Raw genomic sequence first — 26,976 nt, forward strand, 5'->3', positions numbered from 1 at the left:
ACCCCATCTCTACCAAAAATACAAAAATTACCCAGGCATGGTGATGCATGCCTGTAATCCCAGCTACTTAGGAGACTGAGGCAGAAGAATCACTTGAACCTAGGAGGCGGAGGTTGCAGTGAGCTGAGATCGCAGCACTGCATTCCAGCCTGAGCAACAGGGACTCTATCTAAAAAAATAAAATAAAATTTACTAACAAACATTTATCTCTAACCTCCATGGCAAAGAAAACATAAAGATATTTCCTGAAGTCACACAATAAAGTAAGTAATAGAAATCTGTTACTCCTAATACACTAAATACATTTCTTACACATGTACAAAGATTAATTTCAATTCAGAATAGTCTAACGTTTATTTTTGGAAATCTGTAAATAACACTCTTCCTCCAAAAATATCTTCAATGCGGTAATAAATGGAAGATAAAATTATATACATTATCGCAATTTGGTATTTTATTCATACCTTTCCCTCCAAAAAAAAAAAACCTATTTTATTTCCTATATTGCCATATGCAGATGTAAAGCCCCACAAAATTTACAATACATTTTCTACAATTTAAAGTAATTTTTCCAGAGACTCCTGGCAAATCTCTCCATTGTTAGTTGGGAAACTGTAAACATAAATTTTTAGCACCTTATTGTTTTTTTTTTTCTTTTGTCTCACTCTGTCACCCAGGCTGGAGTGCAATGGCATAATCTCGGCTCACTGCAACCTCCATCTCCCGGGTTCAAGCAACTCTCCTGCCTCAACCTCCTGAGTAGCTGTGACTACAGGTGCATGCCACCACACCCGGCTAATTTTTGTATTTTTTAGTAGAGATGGGGTTTTGCCATGTTGGCCAGGCTGGTCTCGAACTCCTGACCTCAGGTGATCCACCCACCTTGGCCTCCCAAACTGCTGGGATTACAGGTGTAGGCCACCACACCCAGCCAACTCTTAGCACTTTCTTTATGGACAGTCACTCTGGTCATTGCAGTCACAGATACATGGAGAAAACTCAAACATTAGATTTTGTATAGAGTTAATTTTTAAATTTCTTTAAGTTTCTCAATCTCAGCATCACTGATATTTTTGGGCCACACAATTCTTTATTGTGGGAGGCTGTCTTGTGCATTGTAGGATGTCTACCCAGCCTCTACCCATTACATGTCAGTGGAATGCCACTAGTCATGACAACCAAATATATCTCCTGACGCTGCTTTAGAGAAACTTTGAAAGTTAATGGCCAAGCTGTCCCTTAGGAGTATAAAAGTCTCCCCCCAAGATAACCCCATTGGCCACCTAAGAAAATAAATGCAAAATAACGACTTCATATATTATAAGGAAATTATTACCTGGTTTGGTGAAAACATTGGAGGTCATCTCTTCATTCTATATCTCCAGCCTACCACTACCTGTATACTCACTGTATGCTTCCAGGTTTCTCTGAAATAGCCCTAAGAGGTCATGCAACCTTGGCTTGAACATTTCTAGTGATGGAGAATAAGATTTCCATTACCAGAAAGCTCTAATTACTAAAATCAAAACAAAGCAAGCAAACAAAAATCACTGTTCTTCATACCAAGCTAAAACTGAATCTCCCTAAAGCTCCATCTCCTTGGCCCTAGTTACTTTATATACCTCTCAGTTCATACTTCCCTGTTATTTGCAATTATTTTCCCTGGTCTCTCAAAAGACTGTAAGAAAGAAATCAGGCTGAACTTTGAGGGAAACAGCAATGCTCACTGGTCATTAGGTAAATAAAGGTATAGGCTGCACATTCATTGTTTAAAAATATAATCTGTTGAATTAAATAAGCTTACATTTAATAAAAATTCAAGTAATTTTAAAATAATACTTTATTAGATAGTTAAAGCAAAGTACATAACTATTTTTTTACCTTATGTGTCTGAAAAAGATCATCTGACATATCAGAAAAACAACAAAAATTATTAATAAGTATACTGATACTATTCAATGGAAAAATTGTTAGTTTGTGAATAAGAACTTCAACATCCTACACATCACTTTAAATCTTGAAGAAATAAAGCAACCCAACATCAATATTTAAAGTCATAATTTTACCAAATATTCCGGTTAAACCAATAACCAGATTCTTTTAAACTCAATAATATATTTGTGGTGTGGCGAAAGATGTACCAGTCTTATATTTACATGAATTTAGGAAGGGTATTTTCTCATTGTCTTTAGTTTGACTTATGTTGCCTTTTAGTGACTTATTTTAAAAATCTCCTTTCTATAACAAGAACCTTTACAAAAAATTACTAAATATTCACCAAGTTTACTACAAACACATATCAGATATAAATATTGTATGACTATGCTGACTTTTTCAATCCTCATAAAAGCCGAAAATGGAGACATTATTATTATTCTAAATTCCAGTTTGGGACACAACAAAACTGAAACTCAGAAAGATAAGATTCCTTGCCTCAATGCTAACAGAGCAAGAGGTGGGATTCCAACTCAGTTCATTTGATTTCAAGTTCAGTGGCTGCAGTTGTTCTTTCAAAGTTATTCAAGTGTAACTTTGTTTTCATTTGATATAACTTATTATCAAGTTCATGGAACAAAATTTATTTACAGTCAGTCAAGAAAAAAATCTGTGAAGCAACTATGGTTTTGTTACACCTACAAACTGGTTTACGCTTACAAATTACTTTGGGAGAGGGGAAAAAATGATGAATCCTATGAACAGCTAGTCTAAATTCATTTACTTGCCTTGAAATAAGCAATTATCTACTGCTTTTAAAAAATAACCCATTTGACAAACATCAACCTTCTTTAAGAGGACCCCTAGCCCAATTAGGCATTTGAGTTTCAGTTTTGAACAAAAAAAAAAATTTTAGCCAATATATACTGGTATTTTCCTTTAGTGACGTGTAAGAATGGTGTGTGTAAGTTTAAAATATAAAGGATGAAGTGGAAGAACCAAAGACATTCCAGTGTTATCAAGATGACAGACTGTTATAAACAAATTCTTCACTCACTCATTCATTCATTCAATATTTATTTATTGAGGGCTTGCTATATGTATAAGGCAAAAATAAACAAAATGAAAATACTATGCACTTTCATTCTGTATCAAAACAATACTGTCAGTAATAAATATAAAAGACAAAAAAAATTGAATTTATTTTGGATGACTGCGGCAAAGCACACCGGGTAAAAGACTCCTTACTTCTATTTCTGCAGATTCCACCCGGTTTTCAATTATTTCGATACATTGTCTCTTAGCTGGTGGTTCTTCACTTATAACAGTTTCTTCAGCAATGTCTGTTGCTGGTACTGTTAATACTAAAATGAAAAAAAAATTATGTATTACTTCATTTTCAGAGAGATTTATTAGAAATAAAACTAGTCTTGACATTGTTGATGCTACTCATCTAAAATAACTACATTCCAAAACAATAATTCCAAATCATTGATTTGCTTTTTATGAGACTATCCGTATTTGTCTTTTTTATTACCTTGTTGCTTTTTTACTGAAATCTACTTATTAAAGTACCTACAAATATTTTTTAAATTATATAGATAATATATTCATTCATGACTCAAAACATCAAAATATTTAACAAGCATATTTTGAGAGGCCTCATGCCCACCCCTGCTAACAGATGATCATTTTATTAATTTATTATGAATTATCCTTATATTAATTTGTTTAAAAATTAGTATACATTCTCATTTTCCTTTCTTACATAAAAGGTAGCATATATACGATAGATATATTGTTCTGCATCTGCTTTTTTCACTCCAAATACTTATAATATCTTACATCACTGCATAGAGAGCTTCTGTTTATTTAGCTGCATAATATCCACTAAGTGGATATTCCATTATGAGCACTGATAGTTCATAAACATTGCTTGTTGTTGTATTGTACTGTTGGGCTTTTTCTCAATTTTTAGTAGCTCTTTCTATAAATGCAATTATATAGAGAGGCTGTCCTTGCTTTGCACAGCACTACAGGAACATAAAAATGACTGTGCAAGCTGAAACCATGCGAAGCCATTTTAATAATCACAATGGGGAAAATTATAATTGTTCCATGGTCTTTAAAATTTTTTGCCAAAACATGAAAAACTCTCTTAGTGACAGTTATAAATGTAAATAAAAATTTAAAAATAGTAAAACTAATATTTATTTAGTACAATGTAATTTAAAACATTAGAAATATTGAGAATTTGGGTTTTACTTCTTTTTTATTCATGACATAAATTAACTCAGGAAAAAATGAGAATTTATATCTGTTTATTAGACTGTCTGTAAAGTCTATATAATTCACATGTAAACTATATATTTTTAATTCAGGAAGGCTTTAGAAGTTTTTTTTAATATTCAGTAGAACTTTCTCATTGCTATTCTTTTCCAGAGTTTTCCTTATTCTTCTTCCCTCTGCCCCATCAACATAAACTTTAGAATCCATTTGGCTAATTACAGAAAAAAACTTGATATTTGTTATGGGCTGAATGGCACTCCCACTCCCCAAATTCACATGTTGAAGTCCTAACCCCCAGTACCTCAAAGTGTGACTCCATTTGGAGATAGGGTCCTTAAACAGATAATTAAGGTAAAATGAGATAGGCCCTAATCCAGTACTACTGGTGTCCTTACAGGAAGAGGAGATTAGGACACAGATAACACAAATACTGAGGCAGACCATGTGAGGACAGGCCACAAGACGGCCATCTGCAAACCAAGGAGAGCAGCCTCAGAAGAAACCAAACCTGCCCAACACCTTGATCTCACACTTTCAGCCTTCAGAGCTGTGAGAAATCATTAGTCTGTATAATGATATGGGTTTTGGAAACAATGTTATGTCTGCTTGATACAAATATTTTTAAAGTTTTCTTCTTTTCTAAAAATTAGAATTAGTTCTTTAACGCTTTGTGAAAGCATCTGACCCTAATCCAAATTTTAGACTAGCTATCAGCAGAAGATTTCAGCAGAGTGGGACAGAATGGCCTCCAGGCTTCACAGGTCAAGGGTTTCCTCTCCTACTGCTACAGCAACAAACTCCTTTCTTGAAATCTGGTCTCTGTTCAATGCCATGCCTCCTCTGTCACTCAAAACCAAACCTGGTTTAGGCGAAGTTCTACCTCAAGCCCTGCCCTTCACTGGCCATGAAAGGCACACGCTCTACAATCCTACTCATTTTCTTTCTTTCTTTATTTTTATGGAGACAGGGTCTCGCTCTGTCATCCACACTGGAGTGCAATGGTGCAATCATAGTTCACTGCAGCCTCAAACTCCTGGGTCCAAGCGATCTTCCTGCCTCAGCCTTCCAAGTAGCTGGGACTACAGGCTCACACTATCATACCTGGCTAATTTCGTCATTTTTATTTTTGTAGAGACGAGTATCATTGTGTTGCTAAGACTGGTCTTGAACTTCTGGCCTCAAGCAATTATCCCACCTTAGCATTCCAAAGTGCTGGGATTATGGGCATGAGCCACCATACTACTAGCCCTAGTCATTTTCTCAAAGATTATGTGTGGACACTGCTTTTAGGGGGAGACAAGGTACAGGGCAATGCTTACTTAGGCACTTTCTACAGCTTCTCTCTGCCTCAGTATTCATGCCCTATTCTATCTCAGTCCTGCATGCAGCACTTCCTACTGAGTCTGGGGCCCTATCCTTCTGAGAGAGCATGTTTATTGCTGAGCTTAACCCCTTTTCTTTCCTTGATGCACCAGTGTGGATTTCCGTGAGAGTCCTCTTGCCCTGGCTGTAATGGCTTCAGATGCTTTTGGCAGCACTTAAAAATGTGGAATTCTGAGGTTTTTCTCAGCCTTTTAGTTTCACTGAAAATGTAGCTGAGGCTTTTGTTTCATCTTGTTAGCCTTTGTGGTTTCCAAAAGGAAAAAAATTTTAGAATTCACAATAAAGCTGCTAAAATGTGCTACCATATTCCTACTACAAGTCCTAAGTCCACCTTTTTGTTTTTCTTTTTCTTTTTCTGAGAAAGAGTTTCTCTCTGTTGCCCAGGCTGGAATGCAGTGGCATGATAATGGCTCACTGCAGCTTCAACCTCCTGGGCTCTAGCAATTCTCCCACTCCAGGCTCCCAAGTAGCTGGGACTATCAGCAAATGTCACCATGCCTAGCTAATTTTTAATATTTTTTTAGACATGGGGTCTCACTATGTTGCCCAGGCTCCAACTTCTTTTTAAGTAGCTTTTTCTTATATGGTATTTTTAAAAGCTCACATGGTATTTGAATTGCATTAAATGATCTAGGAAACTACTGTCCAATGCTGATTTGAATTATTTATTTTGGATATTATTTGTGTTGACATTTAAGCTCATTTTTCAACCAGAATACTTTGGGGCCAATTTCTCTTTCCACCAGTATATACTCAGAGAAAGCAAGCTAATTTGAATTTTAATTAGCCTAAGCAAATAAAATTAGGTAATTAAGTCTATTGCAAAGGGTTATACAAATATAACTCAAGGCAAAAATACATTCTTTGGAACACATATCACAATTTCCTGAGAATTAAAAATAAACACAATCTTTTTGGACTGCAGGGAAGACTTAAAGAAAATAAAAATTAAAAAAAACACACAAACTTTATATAAATGTCTACTACTAACCTTGTTGTCCATCTGGCATGGTCACAATGATGGGCTGACCAATTCCACTGGTTGGAATAGAGTGCAAATTTCCAAGCTGAATTCCATCTGTAACTATTGTGATGACTTGCTGACCCCCTGAACTAACTACTTGCTGAATGGCACCATCCACAGACTCTGCAGTAACTACTTCCTCCGTGGCCACTACTGAAAAAAAAAAAAAAGAAAACTCAGCAAACATATGTAACGGTATGAATAGAAACCTATTTTTGCTTTGTCTCCTACTTTTGCTTTCTATGCTTCTTTCTTTTCTTTTTTCTTTTTTTTTTTTTTTAATAGAGATAGGGTCTTACTCTGATGCCCAGGCTGGAGGGTAGTGGCACAATCATGGCTCACTGCATCCTTAACTCCTGCACTCACGTAATCCTCTTGAATCAGCCTCCCAAGTAGCTGAGACCACAGGTATGTACCACCATACCTGACTAGTTTTATTTTTTTTAGGGATGGGGTCTTGCTATGTTGGCCAGGCTGGTCTCAAACTCCTGGCCTCAAGCAAGCCTCCTGCCTTGACCTCCCAAAGTGCTGAGAATTACAAACATGAGCCACCACACCTGGTCCCCTGCTTCTTTCTTACCCAGGAAAACTTGTACATGGTTTTAAAACTCAGTCGCCAGAGGTGTTGGAGACATCTATGTAACCAGTTGATTACAAGTCTCTCGTAATTTACAATACATCAGTTCCAACTATCTTTACATGTGCGTGGTTAAACAATTTCTCTTCATTTGGTTGTATGAGGTACAAAATTTAGAAGATCTAATATCATGACAAAGGTTATATCTGTTTCGTAAAACCTCACAATTCAGTCGGGTGCTGGTGGCTCAGGCCTGTAATCCCAGCACTTTGAGAGGCTGAGGCGGGAGGATCGCTTGAGGTCAGGAGTTCGGGACTAGCCTGGCCAACATGGCAAAACCCCGTCTCTACTAAAAATACAAAAATTAGCTGGGACTGGTGGTGCATGCCTATAATCCCAGCTACTTAGGAGGCTGAGGCAGGAGAATTATTTGAACCCAGGAGGCAGAGGTTGCAATGAGAAGAGATCATGCCACTGCCCTCTAGACTGGGCAACAAAACAAGACACTGTCTCAAAAAAAAAAAAAAAAATCCACAATTCATAAGATGAATTTGAATATGATTATACTCCATTTACATTTATGTGTGAGTTGACATACAGAATAAAGAGTATTCTCTTTTTGGATTAAGTGAGCAAGGATTTGCCTTGATAATAAGTGGCATACAGATGTGGTACTACGTGATAGTAAATAGTGTATGTTAACATTTCCACAAATAAAATCCCCAAATATGCTCTTAATAATTTATGAAAGCCTTAGAGAGGATTCTGGCAGCTCAAGCAGCACCTGTGGCCTTGTCTGGGTAGAGAAATCGCAAGTTAATACTGCCAAAATCCTTTCTCACAGGCAATCCTACACCCAACTACTGATCCCAAAAGACATGTAGAAGAACATACATGGTAGCTTTATTCATACTAGTAAAAAACTACAAACAACGCAGATATTCTTTGATAATAAATTAACAATGGTAGAGTCAAACAGCAATTTGACTATATGCAAAACATGGATGAACCTGACAAAAAACAAAACTGAGTGATGTAAACCAGACACAAAAGAATATGTACTGTCTACCTTCCATTTATGAACTGAGCGATGTTTACACAATGTTTACAATTATCCTATGTAAACCCTTTGTGATAATTCCTCAAACTGTACACTTATAATCTATAAACATTTCTGTACATTAAACCTCACTTCAATAAAAAAGCATCAAAAGGAATGATAGTAATGGATTACTATCCATTGAATTTTTTTTTTTTTTTTGAGATGAAATCTTGCTCTGTCACCCAGGTTGGAGAGCAGTGGCGTGATCTCAGCTCACTGGAACATCCGCCTCCCGAGTTCAAGCGATTCATCTGCCTCAGCCTCCCAAGTAACTGGGACTACAGGTGTGTGCCACCACGCCTGGTAATTTTTTTTTTTTTTTTTTGTATTTTTAGTAGAGACGGGGTTTCACCATATTGGCCAGGCTGGTCTTGAACTCCTGACCTTGTGATCCACCTGCCTTGGCCTCCCAAAGTGCTAGGATTACAGGCGTGAGCCACCACGCCCAGCCTGAATTTTAAAAAATCTTTCTATCTGGCTCATGCCTATAATACCAGCACTCCAGGAGGCCGAGGCAGGATGATCACTTGAGCCCAGGAGTTCAAGAGCAGCCTGGGTAACACAGTGAAAAACTGTCTACAAAAAATTTAAAAATTAGCCAGGTTTGGTGATTTACACCTGTAGTCTCAGCTACTTGGGAGGCTGGGGTGGGAAGATCCCTTGAGCCTGGGAGGTTGAGGCTGCAGTGAGCAGTGATCACACCACTGCACTCCAGCCTGGGTGACAGAGTGAGACTCTGTCTCAAAAAAAAAAAAAAAAAAAAAAAATTCTATCTATAATAATACCTCATAAAAAGGAGAGAAAGGAGGAAATGGGAAAGATATTCCTGATAGACATCTAGTTAACATTTAAAAAATGACAAGTTAAGATAAATCATTGTGGCCGGGCGTGGTGGCTCATGCCTGTAATCCCAGCACTTTGGGAGGCCGAGGCGGGCGGATCACGAGGTCAGGAGATCGAGACCACAGTGAAACCCCGTCTCTACTGAAAATACAAAAAATTAGCCGGGCGCGGTGGTGGGCGCCTGTAGTCCCAGCTACTCGGGAGGCTGAGGCAGGAGAACGGCGTGAACCCAGGAGGCAGAGCTTGCAGTGAGCTGAGATCACGCCATTGCACTCCAGCCTGGGCAACAGAGTAAGACTCCATCTCAAAAAAAAAATATACATATATATATAAATCATTGTAACTCCTAATGTAATAATTCATTCAAGCAAGGATCGGTAGTGGGTGCTAAAAGCATTGGTAAAATCTTTTGGGGAAACAGGATATTCAAATGTTCTCAAAGTATCCCACCAAAGATTACTATTAGTTGCAAAGGGGAAAATCTACCTGAAAAGACCCGGCAGTCATCATTCTACCAAGTGGTCATTATCAGGATGGGCTGATATTATGAGCCTCCTTACGTGATACACTGGGAGGTTACAAAAATTCACTGGTGTTCTTCCTGGAAATGTCTGAACTAAATCTGACTATACACGACATTTGGAGGACAACTTGAAAACGGACCATATGTCAGATAATTTTTTTTAATTAATGTTGATGTTTTTAGAAAATAAAATGGAGCTGTGGATATGTAGAAGGCCATCCTTATTCTTGAGAGATACATGCCAAAGTAAAGGTGAAGTATCATGATGTCTCCAGCCTACTTTCATATAACTTAGCAAAATAAAAGTGTGTATATGTGTGTGTGTGTGTACATGCACACATGTGTCAGAGAACATATGGGCATGCCAAGATGTTAACAGTTGGTGAATACAGGTGAAAGTTATACAGGTTCATCCTCCAATTTTTCTGTGGGTTTGAAAACTGTCTACATAAAAAAAAAATAATTATAACTAGTTCAAAAAGAGGAGTGACATTAAAAATTATTTCTAAATGGCATGGTTTTTAATGTGTTATTTACACATTACAAAAGTGTAATTACAAAAAGTGTAATTTTACAAAAAGTGTAATTAAATAAAACCACTCTCTACTAAAATCAAGCTACCATCCATATACACAGTTGCTCTGAAACATGCTGAGTTTCTATCAACTCACAGTACGGCATCATGGATATCAGTGATCACAGGATTTACTAAGACAGAAAGGCCATAAATATAGGAACTGCTTTTTTTTTAAGGCAGGAAAAATACTAGGAAACTAGTTTTCAAGATGTACTCAACAGGCCTGGCTTCAACTCTGTTACTGTGTTACTTAGTAATCAAGGATCACAATACAAACCACAGAACACTCAAAATGCAAACAACCTTTGTTTTGAGCTCTCTTGTAATTTTTGTTTACCTTAAACTATAATTAGGTTTTATCACCAAGCACTTAAGAAAATTTCAGGAAGATAATTACAAAATGAAATGTAGGACATAAAATAGTAATATATTCAACAGAACTACTACTAGGATTTTCAAACACATTAAGTATTGCTTTGATTTTTTCAAAAAACTATCCATATGAAAAAGAAATATTCACTTGAATGCTAACTACAGATAGTAAATATTTTAAAGCATAATCATATGTAAGAAATTTCTAAGATCACACACAAGGCACAATTCAAGAACTTTCATCTTTGCACTATTTGCAATGACTGTTATTAAAATAATAGAGTTCTTGCCTTTCATCTAAAAAGCTTTCTTTTTAAGTTGTGCTATGGTAAGATATTTAAGAAAAAATTAAAAGGAAACCAATTACGTAAGACAAAGTGCCCCCCAGAAGCCTTAAGAACAATCTAACAGTAAAATGTTGAAACACGTAAGAATAAAAGAGAAAGCCTAAAAAACTCTTAAAAGATTATTGATTTTAAAAAATAGATTTATATTCCAAAACATAAAGCTCCCTGGATAAAAAATAACTATAACATAAATATTCATTGATCTGATTCAAAAGTCAAGTTGTAATATTTAAGAAAACCTAGATAATCTGCAGCACCTTTGACGACATCTGAGATCTCTTGTTCAATAAGAATTCTGAATTCAGATGCCATACAAATGAAATAAGGGAAGAAAACTGTCTTTGAAATGTCCTAAAAGATTGAAAATTCTACATAGAAACATTTAAATAATAAAACAGAAACTATGGGCCGGGCGCAGTGCTCATGCCTGTAATCTCAGCACTTCAGGAGGCCAAGGCAGGTGGATCACAAGGTCAAGAGATCGAGACCATCCTGGCCAAGATGGTGAAACCCCGTCTCTACTAAAAATACAAAAATTAGCTGGGCGTGGTGGCATGTGCCTGTAGTCCCAGCTACTCAGGAGGCTGAGGCAGGAGAATGGTATGAACCTGGGAGGAGGCGGAGCTTGCAGTGAGCCGAGATCACGCCACTGCACTCCAACCTGGGCAACAGAGCAAGACTCCGCCTCAAAAATAAATAAATAAAATAAAATAGAAACTATATTCATTGAAGAAAAAATAAACTTTTCGAAGGTATTATGGTGGCAGTTTAACCTGAAATTAAAAACAAAAAAGCAAAAACAAAACAAAACAACCTCATGAGGCCCCATACATACCCCTTAAAGCCAATTGAGTTGTATCACCCTATTTTTGATATAGACCAAAAAACAATGTGCAAAACAGACCTGGTTCAAATTTCACTTTTAGGGAGAAAAAGAAGGAACTTTTTTATTTTTATTGTTTTTCTTTTTTTAACCCCTGTTCTGACACATAAGAAAAGAGGGAACTTTTAAAGCCACCAGATGCATTACACCTTTGGAAAAACCACTTTATTAGTAATTACCAGAAGTTGCTCTAAAGACAAAAAAGAAGGGTGATCACTGATGTGTATTTAATCAAGGTATTATACAGTTGTACCACAAGGAAGAATAAAGCTAAGCAAAGGAAAGTTGCTATAGGACTACAGGCTAGAGCTACAAAACAAGAGACGTATGAAAAAATATTTTTAAAGGGCCAGATAACTACACTACAGATGTAAGGCCTACATCTTAACCAATCACAGCTTCTAATTCTATATCCCAAATAACCCTCGAATCTATTCAATTATTGTCTCTGTCAAATCTTCATTCATGCTATCATTATGATAACTCTTCCCTGGTTGACTGCATTAAATTCCAAACAAAACTCCCTTCCAAAGCATTCTTCTAAACCTGCCAAAGTGATCATTTTTAAAGTCCTATATAATCTCACCTTCAACCACCTTGAGTGACTCTTCCACTTACTGGGTTTAGATGCACTGGCCTCTGGGTCCCCTAAAAAGTCAAGCTCTTTCCTGCCTCAAAAGCTTCACATGTCCCTCTTGCTAAAATGTTCTTCCCCAAACTTTTCCCTGACTAATACCTACTTTAATTTTCAGTTTAAATGTTTCTTCCTCTAGGAAGATTCCATGCCACTAGAGTGGCCTGTAAGCCTTAGAAGAAAGACAGGAAAATGTGATTGCTTCTGTATACTAATAAATAATGTACTACATGGTGGTAGTTTTCCTCACAAGAAAATACATATCTGCAATTCCCAAAAAAAAAAAAGCTTTCACTTTTTTGTCTATTCATTTTGGAATGACTTTCAAAATGAAAATCACACAAAATGGTATGAGTTGGAATGAGTTCCAAAAAATCTAAATCTTATCCATTCTTTAGGGCACAACTCAACACATTCCCCTCCACCACACCCACCCCCAACTCCAGCTAAAAGTAATCTCTTTCCAGTGAACAATAATAGTAATTCAATGAGCTATTTTAATCATCAAGCACTGACAACCTGCTGTTATATTTGCTTATAACATCAAGAAAAGACAGAGGTATCATTTGATTTCTCAATGAAAATATTATAATAGACATTGTAAGGTTCTCATAGGACTACCATTAAAATGTGTGGTATATGTCTAAAATGGTACTAACGTCATTTCCATTTTCTAATGGAAAGTCAATTCCATTAGACATGAAGGTGCTATTTAAAGCCATAATTCCTGAGTGAAATGGCATGGTACCCTGGACTATCACAATTGCCTTCTCTTTATATATAGGACCATGCCAACCAGCTAGTTTCCATTTAAAATATAGTCCATCTGCTGCTACATTCTGGCTGTTTTGTAACCAGGAAAAATGTTTATTGTACCACTTAGCTAGTAAAAGAAAAGAATATGAGCAGGAACAATGAGTGTACTGATGGAGCTTACACTATATTTTGGTCAACATCATTTAAAAAGGGCAAGAAAGCAGCAGAACACTTATTTCAACAGACTACCTATTACTAGAAAAAGCTATAGAAACAGATACATCCCAAAAGTAATAGCGACGCTCTTGCTTAAAATAAGATAAAATGAAAATTACACAAATAATTCAATATTGTGTAATTCAAATATCTCAAACCAAATTATAAACGTTCTAAAAGAGCCCACAGATCATGTGAATAAACTGCATAGGAGAGATGGTACATTATAGAGGTCACAGACACATACCTTGGGAATCAGTCAGACTGACCAAATCCTCCTTTCTCTACTTAATAGCCATATGCCCTTTGATAAAATTATTCAACCTCACAACCTCCAATTCAACCTGTTTCATTATATATAAAATGGAGGTCCCACTAATGTATTTTCCAGATTCTAACAGGCCCTTGAAAAGATATATATAAACATTTCGAGAATCAGGATGAGTCTGACGATTGATTTTAAAGAAAGGACAGCCAGAAATCAGAGAAATAATCTGTGGTAGATTTAGCTTTGCTTGAGTATGTGCAAATTGAGCTTTAAGTTGTTTACTCTGGTGGTAACATACTTAAACTTAATTCTTTTTTTTTTTTTTTTTTTTTGAGACAGAGTCTCCCTGTGTTGCCCAGGCTGGAGCACAGTGGCACAATCTTGGCTCACTGCAACCTCCACCTCCGAGGTTCAAGCGATTCTCCTGTCTCAGCCTCCCGAGTAGCTGGGATTACAGGCACACGGCACCACATCCGGCTAATGTTTGTATTTTTAGTAGAGATGGAGTTTCACCATGTTGGCCAGGCTTGTCTTGAACTCCTGACCCCAAGTGATCCACCCACCTCGGCCTCCCAAAGTGCTGGGATTACAGGTGTGAGCCACTGAGCCCACCCATTACTTCTTTTTTTTTTTGAGATGCAGTCTTGCTCTGTCACCCAGGCTGGGGTGCAGTGGCACAATCTCGGCTCACTGCAACCTCTGCCTCCCAGGTTCAAGCCATTCTCCTGCCTCAGCCTCCCCAGTAGCTGGGATTACGGGGGCACACCACCACACCCAGCTAATTTTTGTGTTTTTAGTAGAGACGGGGTTTCAGAAACATGTTGGCCAGGCTGGTCTTGAACTCCTGACCTCGTAACCTGCCCACCTCAGCCTCCCAAAGTGCTGGTATTACAGGAGTGAGCCTGCGCTCCCGGCACTTCTTTTTAAGTAAGCTTTTAAAATATCTTCAAAAAGATTCCACTATGGGCCGGGTGCAGTGGCTCACACCTATAACCTCAGCACTCTGAGAGGCCGAGGTGGACAGATCAGAAGTTCGAGGCCAACCTGGCCAACATGGCGAAACCCCATCTCTACTAAAAATACAAAAATTGGCTGAGAGTGGTGGCGTGTGCCTGTAATCCCAGCTACTCAGGAGGCTGAGGCAGGAGAATTGCTTGAACCCGGGAGGCGGAGGCTTCAGTGAGCCAAGATCACGTCACTGCACTCCAGCCTGGGGTGACAGAGTGAGACCCTGTCTCCAAAAAAAGATTCCACTGTGATGTCATATCGAAATGAAAAATTATTGTGCTCATAGAAGATTTTAAGTCACATGCAATAAAAACTAACTGAAATTACTAATTCTCTCAGACTAGACCAAAACATTTTCAAAGGTTAAGAGAAGTTAGAGAAATTGGTGTGGCCATTTCATGGAGTCACACATTTAAATGTCAAAATTTCCAGCTGACTTAGAAGAAAAGCCATTTTACTTTCAGATATATGTGTTTTTGTTTTCGTTTTTGTTTTTTTGTTTTTGAGACAAGGTCTTGGTCTGTCACCCACGCTGGAGTATAGTGGCGCGATCACAGCTCACTGCTACCTCTGCTTCCAAGGCTCAAGTGATCCTCCCACCTCAGCCTCCCAAGTAGCTGTGAACACAGGCACCTGCCACCATGCCCAGCTAATTTTTTTTGTAGAGACAGGATTTTGCCACGTTGTCCAGGCTGGTTTTGAACTTCCGAACTCAAGTGATCTGCCACCCTTGGCCTCCCAAAGTACTAGAATTATAGGCATGAGCCACCACATCTGGCCAGAGGTAAGTTATTTAATTAAAGAAAAGAAATTTACAAGTTTAACCAAATAGAAACCACCAATGAAATCAGTTTTCTTTGCTATGCTTCTGCAATTACATAAGTATTAAATAGATCCAGCCATAGGTTATAAAAGCAGCATGTTAGTATGATGATGCATATAACTGCTAATGGCCAAAAGTGATTCATACAAATCTTAAGACTCCCAAATATAAAGGCTTGGATTCAAACTTAGATTATAATGCTACAGAAGCTAAAGAATGGATAAATGTTATTTTCAAAAAGAGGCTGGGCACAGTGGCGCATGCCTGTAATCCTAGCACCTTGGGAGGCCAAGGAAGGCAGATCACTGAGGTGAGGAGTTCGAGACCAGCCTGGCCAACATGGTGAAACCCCGTCCCTACTAAAAATACAAAAAATAGCTGGGTGTGGTGGTGTATGCCTGTAATCCCAGCTACTGGGGAGGCTGAGGCAGGAGACCTGCTTGAACCTGGGAGATGGAGGCTGCAGTGAGCCAAAACTGTACCACTGTACTCCAGCCTGGGTGACAAAATGAGACTCCATGTCAAAAAAAAAAAAAAAAGAAAAAAAAGAAAGAGAAAAGAAAAAGGTAGCATTCCCCCAACTCCTCCAAGTCAAGAATATTACAGTAATATCCACCTTAAAGCTTTCTGGTGAGGAATAAATGAGATTATAAGTAAAATATTTATCACAGTGCCTAGCAGAGAGAGTAAGCATTTGATGAAATGTTGTTATTATTGATCAAATTTTGAAAAAACACTAATTTAAAAAATGAATGACAAATTATTCTTTGCTTTTATAAGCACTGAACCAAATATAACGGCTTAAGCTACAGAAAAATATTTTCTTGGAATTTAAAAAATTTCCTAATTAAATTTTACCGACATAATAATTACATCAAGAAGTATTTTGGTTAAGTATAAAGGTAAATCTTGTATAAACCAAATGTTCATGAATACTGCTTGTCATCATTTAACAACAGGTAACCCTTTCATTTCTTTTTGAGATAGAGTTTTGCTCTTGTTGCCCAGGCTGGAGTGCAATGGCGTGATCTCGGCTCACCGCAACCTCCACCTCCCCGGTTCAAGCCATTCTCCTGCCTCAGCCTCCCGAGTAGCTGGGATTACAAGCATGGGCCACTACGCCCGGCTAATTTTGTATTTTTAGTAGAGACAGGATTTCTCCATATTGGTCAGGCTGGTCTCGAACTCCTGACCTCAGGTGATCCATTCGCCTCAGCCTCCCAAAGTGCTGGGCTTACAGGAGCAAGCCACCGCGCCCAGCCAGGTAACCCTTTAACAATGGTTTCTGTATACTATTTCCTAGTTCTATCAGTCATTAAGATTTTATAACACTCTAGTAGAGCTGCTAAAAATTAAAATTTATGAAAAAAGCGTTTTTTGGTTTTGGGTTTTTTTTTGAGGCAAGGTCTCATTCAGTCGCCTAGGCTGGAATGCAGTGGCATGATCTTGGCTCACGGCAACCTCTGCCTCCCAGGTTCAAGCGATCCTCTGACCTCAGCCTCCTGAGCAGCTGGGACCACAGGAGTGGACCACCACACCTGACTAATTTTTATATTTTTTGGTAGAGATAGGGTTTCACCATGTTGCCCAGGGTTCTGGGCTCAAGCAATCCACCTATCTTGGCCTCTCAAAGTGTTAGGATTACAGGTGTGAGCTACCATGCCCAGCCAAAGTGAGTTGTTTAAACAAAAAGTCACAAACTAGTAAATCAAGAGCCAAATTAGAGACAGGGACATTTTTTTCTGTGAGCCACACAAGTTTTGTTTTTCAATTAGTTACCAAGATTTAATGTTCTTTTAAAATCCAGATTCACAGCTTCCTATTAAAAAACAGAATTTGGGAATACTGGACTGATGACTATAATCAGCTAGAGTTGAGTCACAGATGCCTCCCTGCCCTTGCCCCATTCTTCAGCCGGGCGTAATCTCAATCCTGCCCACTTTAGCCTTTTATTGTCTTCCTGGCCTTTGTAAATATTTGAATCTGCAACCGTTTTTTTTTTGTTTGTTTGTTTGTTTGTTTGTTTTTTGAGACAGAGTCTTGCTCTGTCACCCAGGCTGGAGTGCAGTGGCGCAAACTCAGCTCACTGCAGCCTTCACCTCCCGGGTTCAAGCAATCCTCCTGCCTCAGCCTCCTGAGTAGCTGGGATTACAGGCCATGTGCCACCACGCCTGGCTAATTTTCTGTATTTTTAGTAGAAACAGGGTTTCACTATGTTGCCCAGGCTGGTCTCAAACTCCTGAGCTCAGGCAATCCACCCGCCTCGCCCTCCCAAAGTGCTAGGATTACAGGTGTGAGCCACGGCACCCAGCCTGAATCTGCAATTTTAATGTACACATTAGACTTGTTTTTCTAACCTGGAGTTTCTGAAGAATTGGACAATGGAGCAGATGCTTCAGCTAAGGCAGCTAATGTAGCTAATACTGATGTAGAAGAGTTTCCAAACTGAACAGCAGATACACCCGTTTCATCTGTAAGAAAAAAGAAAATAGATTTGAATTTCTAAGGAGCTTAATCCAATGCATATTTCTGATATTCTATTTATCTTACTGACTCTTAAACAAAGCTTGGATAGCATTAGCTTTTGAAAGGTAATACTGAAGTAAATTTTGTAATATCACCTTTCTTCAGATTGTTTTGTCTCATAAAAATCTTTTTGCCAGTTATACCAAAGAAAACCAAGGTGGCTGATAGAATCTTACCCTCATTCTCCAACCGTCCTTTCTTACAAGGATGAATACCTACTAAAGCATAAAATCCCAAAGCCTATCCTATATGCATCTCAATACCTGTTGCCTTGGATGAATTTTCTGAAGATACCAGACCTGTTAGGTTCACCACCCCTCCAGGTCCAATGATAAACTGTGGTGTTGCAGCATGTATTGTCACAGTGTCAGGACTCTCTGGGTTTGTGTTGATTTGGTTCTGCATAGCAATCTAGGGAAAAAATGACCACAGTGTTTTCAGAATTATGACCAGAACATATAGCACAAATTCTCCATATAATACAAACACATATAAAGGAATATTCTCTAAGAAGAACCACATAGTACAAGTGGAAATATTTGTCTAAGGTCCACCGACAGTGTAGGGGCACATCATGGGTATATATTTATATCCCAAGTCCCCCTCTTAGGTAAAGCAGCAAAATCCTGGGAGAGGAGAAATGAGTATCTAAAAGGTTTTTAATAGAACACAGAACAACTGGACATTAAGCCGGCTGAGGTGGCAGGTGCCTGTAATCCCAGCTATTCAGGGGGCTGAGGCAGAAGGAGTGCTTAAGCCCAGGAGTTCAAGACCAGCATGGGCAACATAGTGAGACCCCCATCTCAAAAAACAAAAACAAAAACAAAACAAACAAAAAATATTTCTGCCCTGTAGCTATAGGAATTTAATTATTTCTTCTACGTTTGGCAATACATAATACCACATATATAAAGCATGTCCTTCTCAATTAATTGTTCCCCATCTTCAACTCCAACCCCCAAACTGCACTCTTAGGAGTAAAAGGAATGAAAAGAGGCATGGTAGAATTCATTTTCCTGAACATAAAACATCTTTTAAGTAACTAGTGGAAGCTCAAAGGAGTCAGATAGTCTTAGAAAAGAAGAGTTCTACTGCTGGGATCGGGAACAAACAGGCAAGAAGAGGCAGTAATTAAAGAAGATAATTTACATTATGTCATCTGGCTGAAAATAAGAGAAGTAATATTGGTTACTAGAAAAACCTTCCCAAAAGCCAAAAACAACAGATATTTTTGAGGATGCTGAAAGATAAAAGAAACAAATCAAACTGCATCACTCACTCAAGGAATGATATTATGGTTGCTAATATATATGTTTTTTAATTTTTATAAAGTCATTTATAGTAGACTTGGAAAAACCATATAGTATCAAAATGCAACAAAAATAATAGAATAAAATGTCTAGGGCCAGGCGCAGTGGCTCACGCCTGTAATCCCAGCACTTTGGGAGGCCGAGGCAGGCAGATCGCCTGAGCTCAGGAGTTCAACACCAGCCCGGGCAACATGATGAAACACCATCTCTACTAAAAACACAAAAAATTAGCCAGCCATGGCAGCATGCACCTGTAATCCCAGCTATTTGAGAGGCTGGGGCAGGAGAATTGCTTGAACCCAGGAGGCAGAAGTTGCCATGAGCCAAGATCGTGCCACTACACTCCAGCCTGCGGGACAGATCAAGACTCCGGCTCAAAAAAAAAAAAAAAAGGTCTAAAGGGAAATTCAGAAACTTAAAAAACAGAAAGTAATCACCTTATCTAACGTTAATGAAGAGACTGGCCTTATAATCAAGAAAATGAATAGTAATAAACAAAGAGGAAGTGAAAGAGAAAAAGGCCTATCCAAAATAACTTAAGTCCAAAATGAAAGGCTACAAACAATAGTTTAAATCATGCACAATATAAGAGATCCCTCTACTGATAAGGCTTCTTTTTCTTTATTTTCTTAAATTAAAAGCCAAAAGTTACCTGTAATATCTCTGCTAAATCTTCATTTCCATTGTCTATTGAAATATCAAATGCAGTTTTACAAAATTTACTTTGCGTGTGTACATCAGCACCATATTTGATTAAAAGTTCCACCACCTCTTGATGATTGTGTTCTGTGGCCCAATGGAGAGCTGTCATCTTTAACATGTCCTTTGCATTGACATCAGCACCATGCTACAAAAATATTTCAAAGAGATTACTAAAATATGAAATATCACATAAAAAATTCCTGATATGAAATTATTAGTTCTGTGCTTTAAAGCAAGAACAAATAATGTAGTCAATTATTTATTTGTATATGTTAAATAGATGTTCCAGGCCAGGTGCAGTGGCTCACGCCTGTAATCCCAGCACTTTGGGAGGCCGAGGCGGTTGGATCAGCTGAGCTCAGGGGTTTGAAACTAGCCTGGGCAATATGGCAAAACCCCATCTCTACAATACAAAAAATTAAGGGCCGGACATGGTGGCTCACACCTGTAATCCCAGCACTTTGGGAGGCCAAGGCAGGCGGATCACTTGAGGTTAGGAGTTTGAGACCAGCCTGGCCAACATGGTGAAACGCCATCTCTACTAAAAATACAAAAATTAGCCAGGCATGGTGGCACACACCTGTAATCCCAGCTACATGGGAGACTGAGGCAGGAGAATCACTGGAACCCGGGAAGCAGAGGTTGCAATGAGCCAAGATCACGCCACTGCACTCCAGCCTGGGCAACAGAGCAAGACTCTATCTCAAAAAAAATAAATAAATAAATAAGCTGGGTGTGGTGGCACACACCTGTGGTCCCAGCTACTCAGGAGGCTGAGTTGGGGGGATAGCTCGAGCCTGGAAGGTGAAGGTTGCAATGAGCCAAGATTGCACCACTACACGCAACCTGGGTGACAGAGTGAGAGTCCATCTCAGAAAAAAGAAAAAGAAAAAGAAAAATATATATATATATTTATATATATATATTTTATAAATTATATATATTATTATATATTATATACACATATATTATATATAAAATTATAATATATATTTTATATATATATACCCACACACACACACACACACACACACACACACACACATCCCAGCAATCACCACTTAATCTGTCACTTAATCATTTTTCTCTCATGCTGGTTTTCCTTCTAATTTCTTAGAAATTAGGCAATTATTTTTTGAGTCACCCAGCTATGGGCACAAAGAGCTAGAATGGCATAAGAAATGAAGGAAACTATGAGCATTCCTCTAAATGCTCCTTTAAAGTTTGTATGGCAGCTGGTCCCTTGGTTCCTCATTTCTACAAAATAAAATCTTTTGCTTTCAAAATCACTACAACCCAGAAAAATTAAAAATAAAAATAAAAAAATTATAAAAAGAAAACCAGTGCAACATAAAGAACTAAAAGTAAGCTGTCTAGAGATATATTGTCCAATATGATAGCCAATAGACACATGTAGCTTTTGAGCATTTGAAATGCTGCTAGCCAGAATAGAGATGTGCTGTATATATAAATACACACTGAGGCCAGGTGCAATGGCTCACGCCTATAATCTCAGCACTTTGGGAGGCCAAGGCAGGAAGATCACCTGAGGTCAGGAGCTCAAGACCAGCCTGACCAACATGGAGCAACTCCGTCTCTACTAACAATATAAAAAATTAGCCGGGCCTGGTGGTGCACGCCTGTAATCCCAGCTACTCGGGAGGCTGAGGCAGGGGAATCACTTGAACCTGGGAGGCGGAGGTTGTGGTGAGCTGAAATCACACCATTGCACTCCAGCCTGGGCAACAAGAGCGAAACTCTGTCTCAAAAAAAAAAATAAATAAAATACACATTGAAATTGAAAGATTTATACCAAAAAAATAGAATGTAATACATCTCATTAATAATTTTTGTACTGGATCAAGCATGGTGGCTCACCCCTATAATCCTAGCACTTTGTGAGGCCGAGGCTGGCACATCACTTGAGGTCAGGAGTTAGAGACCAACATGGTGAAACTGACCAACACGGTCAGCCTGACCAACATGGTGAAACTCCATCTCTAAGAAAAATACAAAAATTAGCCAGGCGGGTTGGCGGGCACCTGTAATCCCAGCTACTTAGGAGGCTGAAGCAGGAGAATTGCTTGAACATGGGAGGCGGAGGTTGGTATGAGCCAAGATCGTACCACTGCACTCCAGCCTGGGCAACAAAGCTAGACTCCATCTCAGAAAAATAATAATAATAATAATAATTTTTATACTGATTTCATGTTGAAATGATAATCTTTGTATATATTGGGTTAAATAAAATATAAAATTAGAATTACTTTTTAAATGTAGCTACTGGAATATTTAGAATTACAGTATATGTGATTTGCATTTATGGCTTCCATTGTATTTCTTTTTGATAGGCTGATCTAGAGGCCATGATAAGAAGGATCAAGTAGAACATCTATCACTCTACAGTTCAGAATTTTCCACATCACTCTTTGGCATTTAGATGATTATAGAAAAATCCTCATTTATATTATTTGCTAATATGTTTGTTAATCATTCAAGTCTAATGTTCCCTTCCATGACCATTCTGACTATAAGACAAAGCTGTAAGCCGGGCGTGGTGGCTCGGGCCTGTAATCCCAGCACTTTGGGAGGCCAAGGCAGGCAGATCACAAGGTCAGGAGTTCAAGACCAATCAAGCCAATATGGTGAAACCCCGTCTCTACTAAAAATACAAAAATTAGCTGGGCATGGTGGTGGGCGCCTGTAGTCCCAGCTACTCGGGAGGCTGAGGCAGGAGAATCACTTGAACCCAGGAGGTGGAGGTTGCAGTGAGCTGAGATCGTGCCACTGCACTGCAGCCTGGGTGACAGAGATTCTGTCTCAAAAAAAAAAAAAAGAAAAAAGAAAAAGAAAAAACGCTGTAGTCCCTCATCATAAGATAGACCAAGGTCCAAGAAATCAATCAGCTGACTTAACTAAGAATATACCTAAATGAAGTTTTGTCCCTCATGAAATGAAAGCTATAAGACAATTTTCATCTAATGGGCTTATACACACAAAAAATGAAATGCTATAGATAAAATACTAAGTAGGCATTTAACAAAAACTAGTTCCCTCTCCTTCTTATAAAACCGTAAAGTCTTTTAAAAGCAAAGTGCAAAAAGAGAACACATACCTTAAGTAAAACCTCTACTATGCTGGCATGGCCCTCAGAAGCTGCCATATGTAATGGTGTTCGGTCCACTTTGGTTCTGGCATCTCTGCTCACACCAGCTCGCAGCAGTACCTCTGTGGTGGAATAATGACCATACTGTGCTGCTAGATGAAGTGGAGAAGTTCCCAGCTGTACCACAGAAAAAAAAAAAAAAAAACCCACATTTACATTATTGTTACTACACTTCTGTTTATATAGTAAACAGATTTTCTTTACATTATCTGTTTACACAGCAACTCAAAACTCAAAAGAAATGCCTAGATTCATGCTTATCACATCCTCTTCATAGACATCTTGAAGAATTCCCAAACACTCTCAATGAAGAAGAAAATCCAGTATTTCCTTTAATTCAAACTTTCTTTCTTCATTATTTTTTATCAGATAAACTGCCTGAACACAATTAATTTTATTAGAAATTAAGATATAGAGGCCGGACGTGGTGGCTCACGCCTGTAATCCCAGCACTTTGGGAAGCCAAGGCGGGTGGATCACTTGAGGTCAGGAATTCAAGACCACCCTGGCCAACATGGTGAAACCCCGTCTCTACTAAAAATACAGAAATTAGCCAGGCGTGGTGGCATGTGCCTGTAATCCCAGCTACTTGGGAAGCTAAGGCAGGAGAATCGCTTGAACCCAGGAGGCAGAGGTTGCAGTGAGCCGAGATCGCGCCACTGCACTCCAGCCTGGGCGACACAGCAAGATTTTGGTCTAAAGAAAAAAAAAAAAAAAGAAATCAGAGATAGAGTTTGAGAAATTTTTCTGTATATTAGAATGTATTCCTCATACCAATCACACAAAACTTGCTAAGTTAACTTCATCTGTAAAATTCATCTCAAATAAATGCAACAGTGTACATTTTTACTTTAAGTGGATCAAAATTGTTTTGTAGGTCTTAAAAAATTCATGTATTGAAACATCTCAGTGATCTTTTTAAAGGGATTTTTTTCAAAGGAAAAATCTTAGGTGCACTTGCCAAAGTTGAATCAGGACAAAACCAAAACAGAGCCCAATTCTCCTGAAATTGGTTCCATGTGGTCTAGTCATTAAATTGACATCCACAATACACAGAGGGAGTACTAAAATGTGAGGGAAGGAAGATTAAGTTCTATCACATGCATTTAAAGGCACAGAAAATCCCTACAATCCTCTGATTACCACATCACTTGATATTCCAAAGAACTAAGATATTTGGACTAAGGAAATTTACACATATAAACAGTTCACTATGTTATGAAGAGATTAAGTGAGATATATGTATAAAGGTCCTTAGTCATATCTCTCTATCTATCTCTCTATATATAGAGAGATAGATATATATATTTTTTGTTTGTTTGTTTGACCGTTGTTTGTTTAATTAGAGACAGGGCCTCACTGTGTTGCCCAGGCTGGGGTGCAATGCATATTCATAGGTACAATTATCACACACTACAGCTTTGAACTGCTGGGCTCAAGCAATCTGTCCACCTCAGCCTCCAGAGTAGCTGGGACTACAGGCACACACCAACAAACCCAGCTAAACCTTACATTTTTAAGAGAAGGTCATCCCGGCAGATCAAAGAAGATCCTTAAACAATCCTTTCTTTCTCCATGCTTTGTCAATTTTTCTTTAACTAGCCTTTTCTATACTCTTAAATTTCAGTATTTAATGAAAATATCTCAACAGCCCATTTAGCAACCAGGAGCTTTGCTCAGTTTGACATTAGGATCTACTTTTTCATTTTTGTCTTCTGAGACTTTCCCTTCTTGGTTATTGATACAAAATATATATACATATATGCAGGGTTTTTTGGTTTTTTCTGAGACAGGGTCTCACTCTGTCACTCAGGCTGGAGTACAATGGGGTGATCACAGCTCACTGTACCTTCAAACTTCTGAGCTCAAGTGATCCTCCTCCCTCAGCCTCCCAAAGTGCTGGGATTATGGATATGAGCCACCACACCTGGCCATGTAGTTTTTGTAGCTTTTTGGGTTTTTTTTTTAAATTCATTTTTTTAGAGTCAGCTTCTTGCTCTGTCGCCCAGGCTAGAATGCAGTGGAGCTATCGTAGCTCACTGTAACCTCTAACTCCTAGGCTCAAGCAATCCTCCCATCTCAGCCTCCAGAGTAGCTAGGACTACAGGCTGAGCCACCATGCCTGACTAATTTTTTTCTTTTTGTTTGAGATGGGGTCTATGTTGCCCATGCTGGTCTTGAACTTCTGGCCTCAAGTAATCTGCCACCTCAGTCTCCCAAAGTGCTGGGATTACAAGCGTAAGCCACTGTGCTCAGCCAATATACGTAGTTTAAGGCAAACACCTGTGAATCAACACCATAGTGTAGAAATAAAACACTGCCAGTAATTTAAAATCTGGCCAGGCGCAGTGGCTCACACCTGTAATCCCAACACTTCGGGAGGCCAAGGCAGGTGGATTGCCTGAGGTCAGGAGTTCGAGACCAGCCTGGCCAACATGGTGAAGCCTCATCTACTAAAAATAAAAAATTAGCTGGGTGTGAGGGTGGGCGCCTGTTATCCCAGCTACTTCGGTGCCTGAGGCAGGAGAATCACTTGAACCCGGGAGGCAGAGGCTTCAGTGAGCCAAGATCATGCCACTGCACTCCAGCCTGGGCAACAGAGCGAAACTCTGTCTCAAAAAAAAAAAAAAATCTTCCCACATGCCACTCCCTAATCACAAGCCCCTCCCCCAGCCCCAGAGGTAACTAATATTTTGAATTTTGTGACAAGCATTACTTAGTTTTCTTTGTATCACTTATCCCTAAAAAATATACTTTGGTTTTGCCTGTTTTGAGTTTTATTTAAACAGAATTATACTGCATGTATTGCTCTGTGACTTGCCTTCTTTTGCTTGACACTGTATTCATGAGATTCACCATGTTAATAACTGTAAGTATAGCTTACTAATTTTCTGTGTTCTATAATATTCCATTGAATGAGTAAACCACAATTAATTTAACCAATCTACTGATGAACATTTAGATTGTTTCCAGTTTTTGTGTTATTATGAATAATGTTGCTGCTAAATACAGTAGTCTTGTATATGTTTCAGGCACATGAACAAGTCTTCTCTCGGGAATAGTCTTAGAAGCCCAACTGCTACATCATATACTATGCACATCTCCAAATTTACTATGTGCTGCCAAACTGTCTTCCATAATGATTATACCAATTCCATACTTCCACCAAAAATATTTGAGAGTTCCCACCATCTCCTCACCAAGCCTTGGTACTGCTCAACTGTTTTTGCTAATCTGGTGGATATACAATGGTATTTCATGATTTTACTTTGCATTTGCCCCAATTTTAATGTAGTTGAGTATCTTTTCATGTTTATTGATCAAACTTTCTCCTTGGTAAAGCACCATATCCAGTCAGTCTTCTATTGCCTTGTCTTTTTATTGCTAACCCATGGGAATTCCTTATGTATTATGGATACTAATCCTTCTTAAGATCTTTCTGTCTTTGGGAGGCCGAGGCAGGCTGATTACGGGGTCAGGAGTTCAAGACCAGCTGGCCAACATATTGAAACCCCATCTGTACTAAAAATACAAAACATTAGCTGGGCTTGGTGGTGGGTGCCTGTAATCTCAGCTACTTGGGAGGCTGAGGCAGGAGAATCACTTGAACCCGGGAGGTGGAGGTTGCAGTGAGCCGAGACTGCACCATTGCACTCCAGCCCAGGCAACAGTGCGAGACTCCATCTCAAAAAAAAAAAAAAAAAGATCTTTT

The 26,976-nt window shown here is 38.6% G+C and overlaps 1 protein-coding gene across 7 annotated transcripts in view; it reads right to left on the bottom strand.

Moving 5' to 3' along the window:
* The window catches only part of GABPB1 (GA binding protein transcription factor subunit beta 1), a 79,833-nt gene that overhangs the window by 5,644 nt on the left and 47,213 nt on the right, over positions 1-26,976 (bottom strand). For 4 of the 7 annotated variants that reach the window (XM_019010968.4, XM_031002203.3, XM_055362989.1 and 1 more), the window contains 6 exons: positions 23,214-23,381; positions 20,049-20,243; positions 18,350-18,497; positions 17,918-18,031; positions 6,599-6,784; positions 3,184-3,299 (listed from right to left, as the gene is read on the bottom strand). In XM_019010968.4, the coding sequence (XP_018866513.1) occupies positions 3,184-3,299; positions 6,599-6,784; positions 17,918-18,031; positions 18,350-18,497; positions 20,049-20,243; positions 23,214-23,381 (927 nt within the window). The remainder of the gene's footprint in view (positions 1-3,183; positions 3,300-6,598; positions 6,785-17,917; positions 18,032-18,349; positions 18,498-20,048; positions 20,244-23,213; positions 23,382-26,976) is intronic. The other 3 variants (XM_031002206.3, XM_055362990.2, XM_055362991.1) reach the window with 1 other exon arrangement.

This window comes from Gorilla gorilla, chromosome 16 (genome assembly GCF_029281585.2).
Source record: "Gorilla gorilla gorilla isolate KB3781 chromosome 16, NHGRI_mGorGor1-v2.1_pri, whole genome shotgun sequence".
Lineage (NCBI taxonomy): Eukaryota > Metazoa > Chordata > Mammalia > Primates > Hominidae > Gorilla > Gorilla gorilla.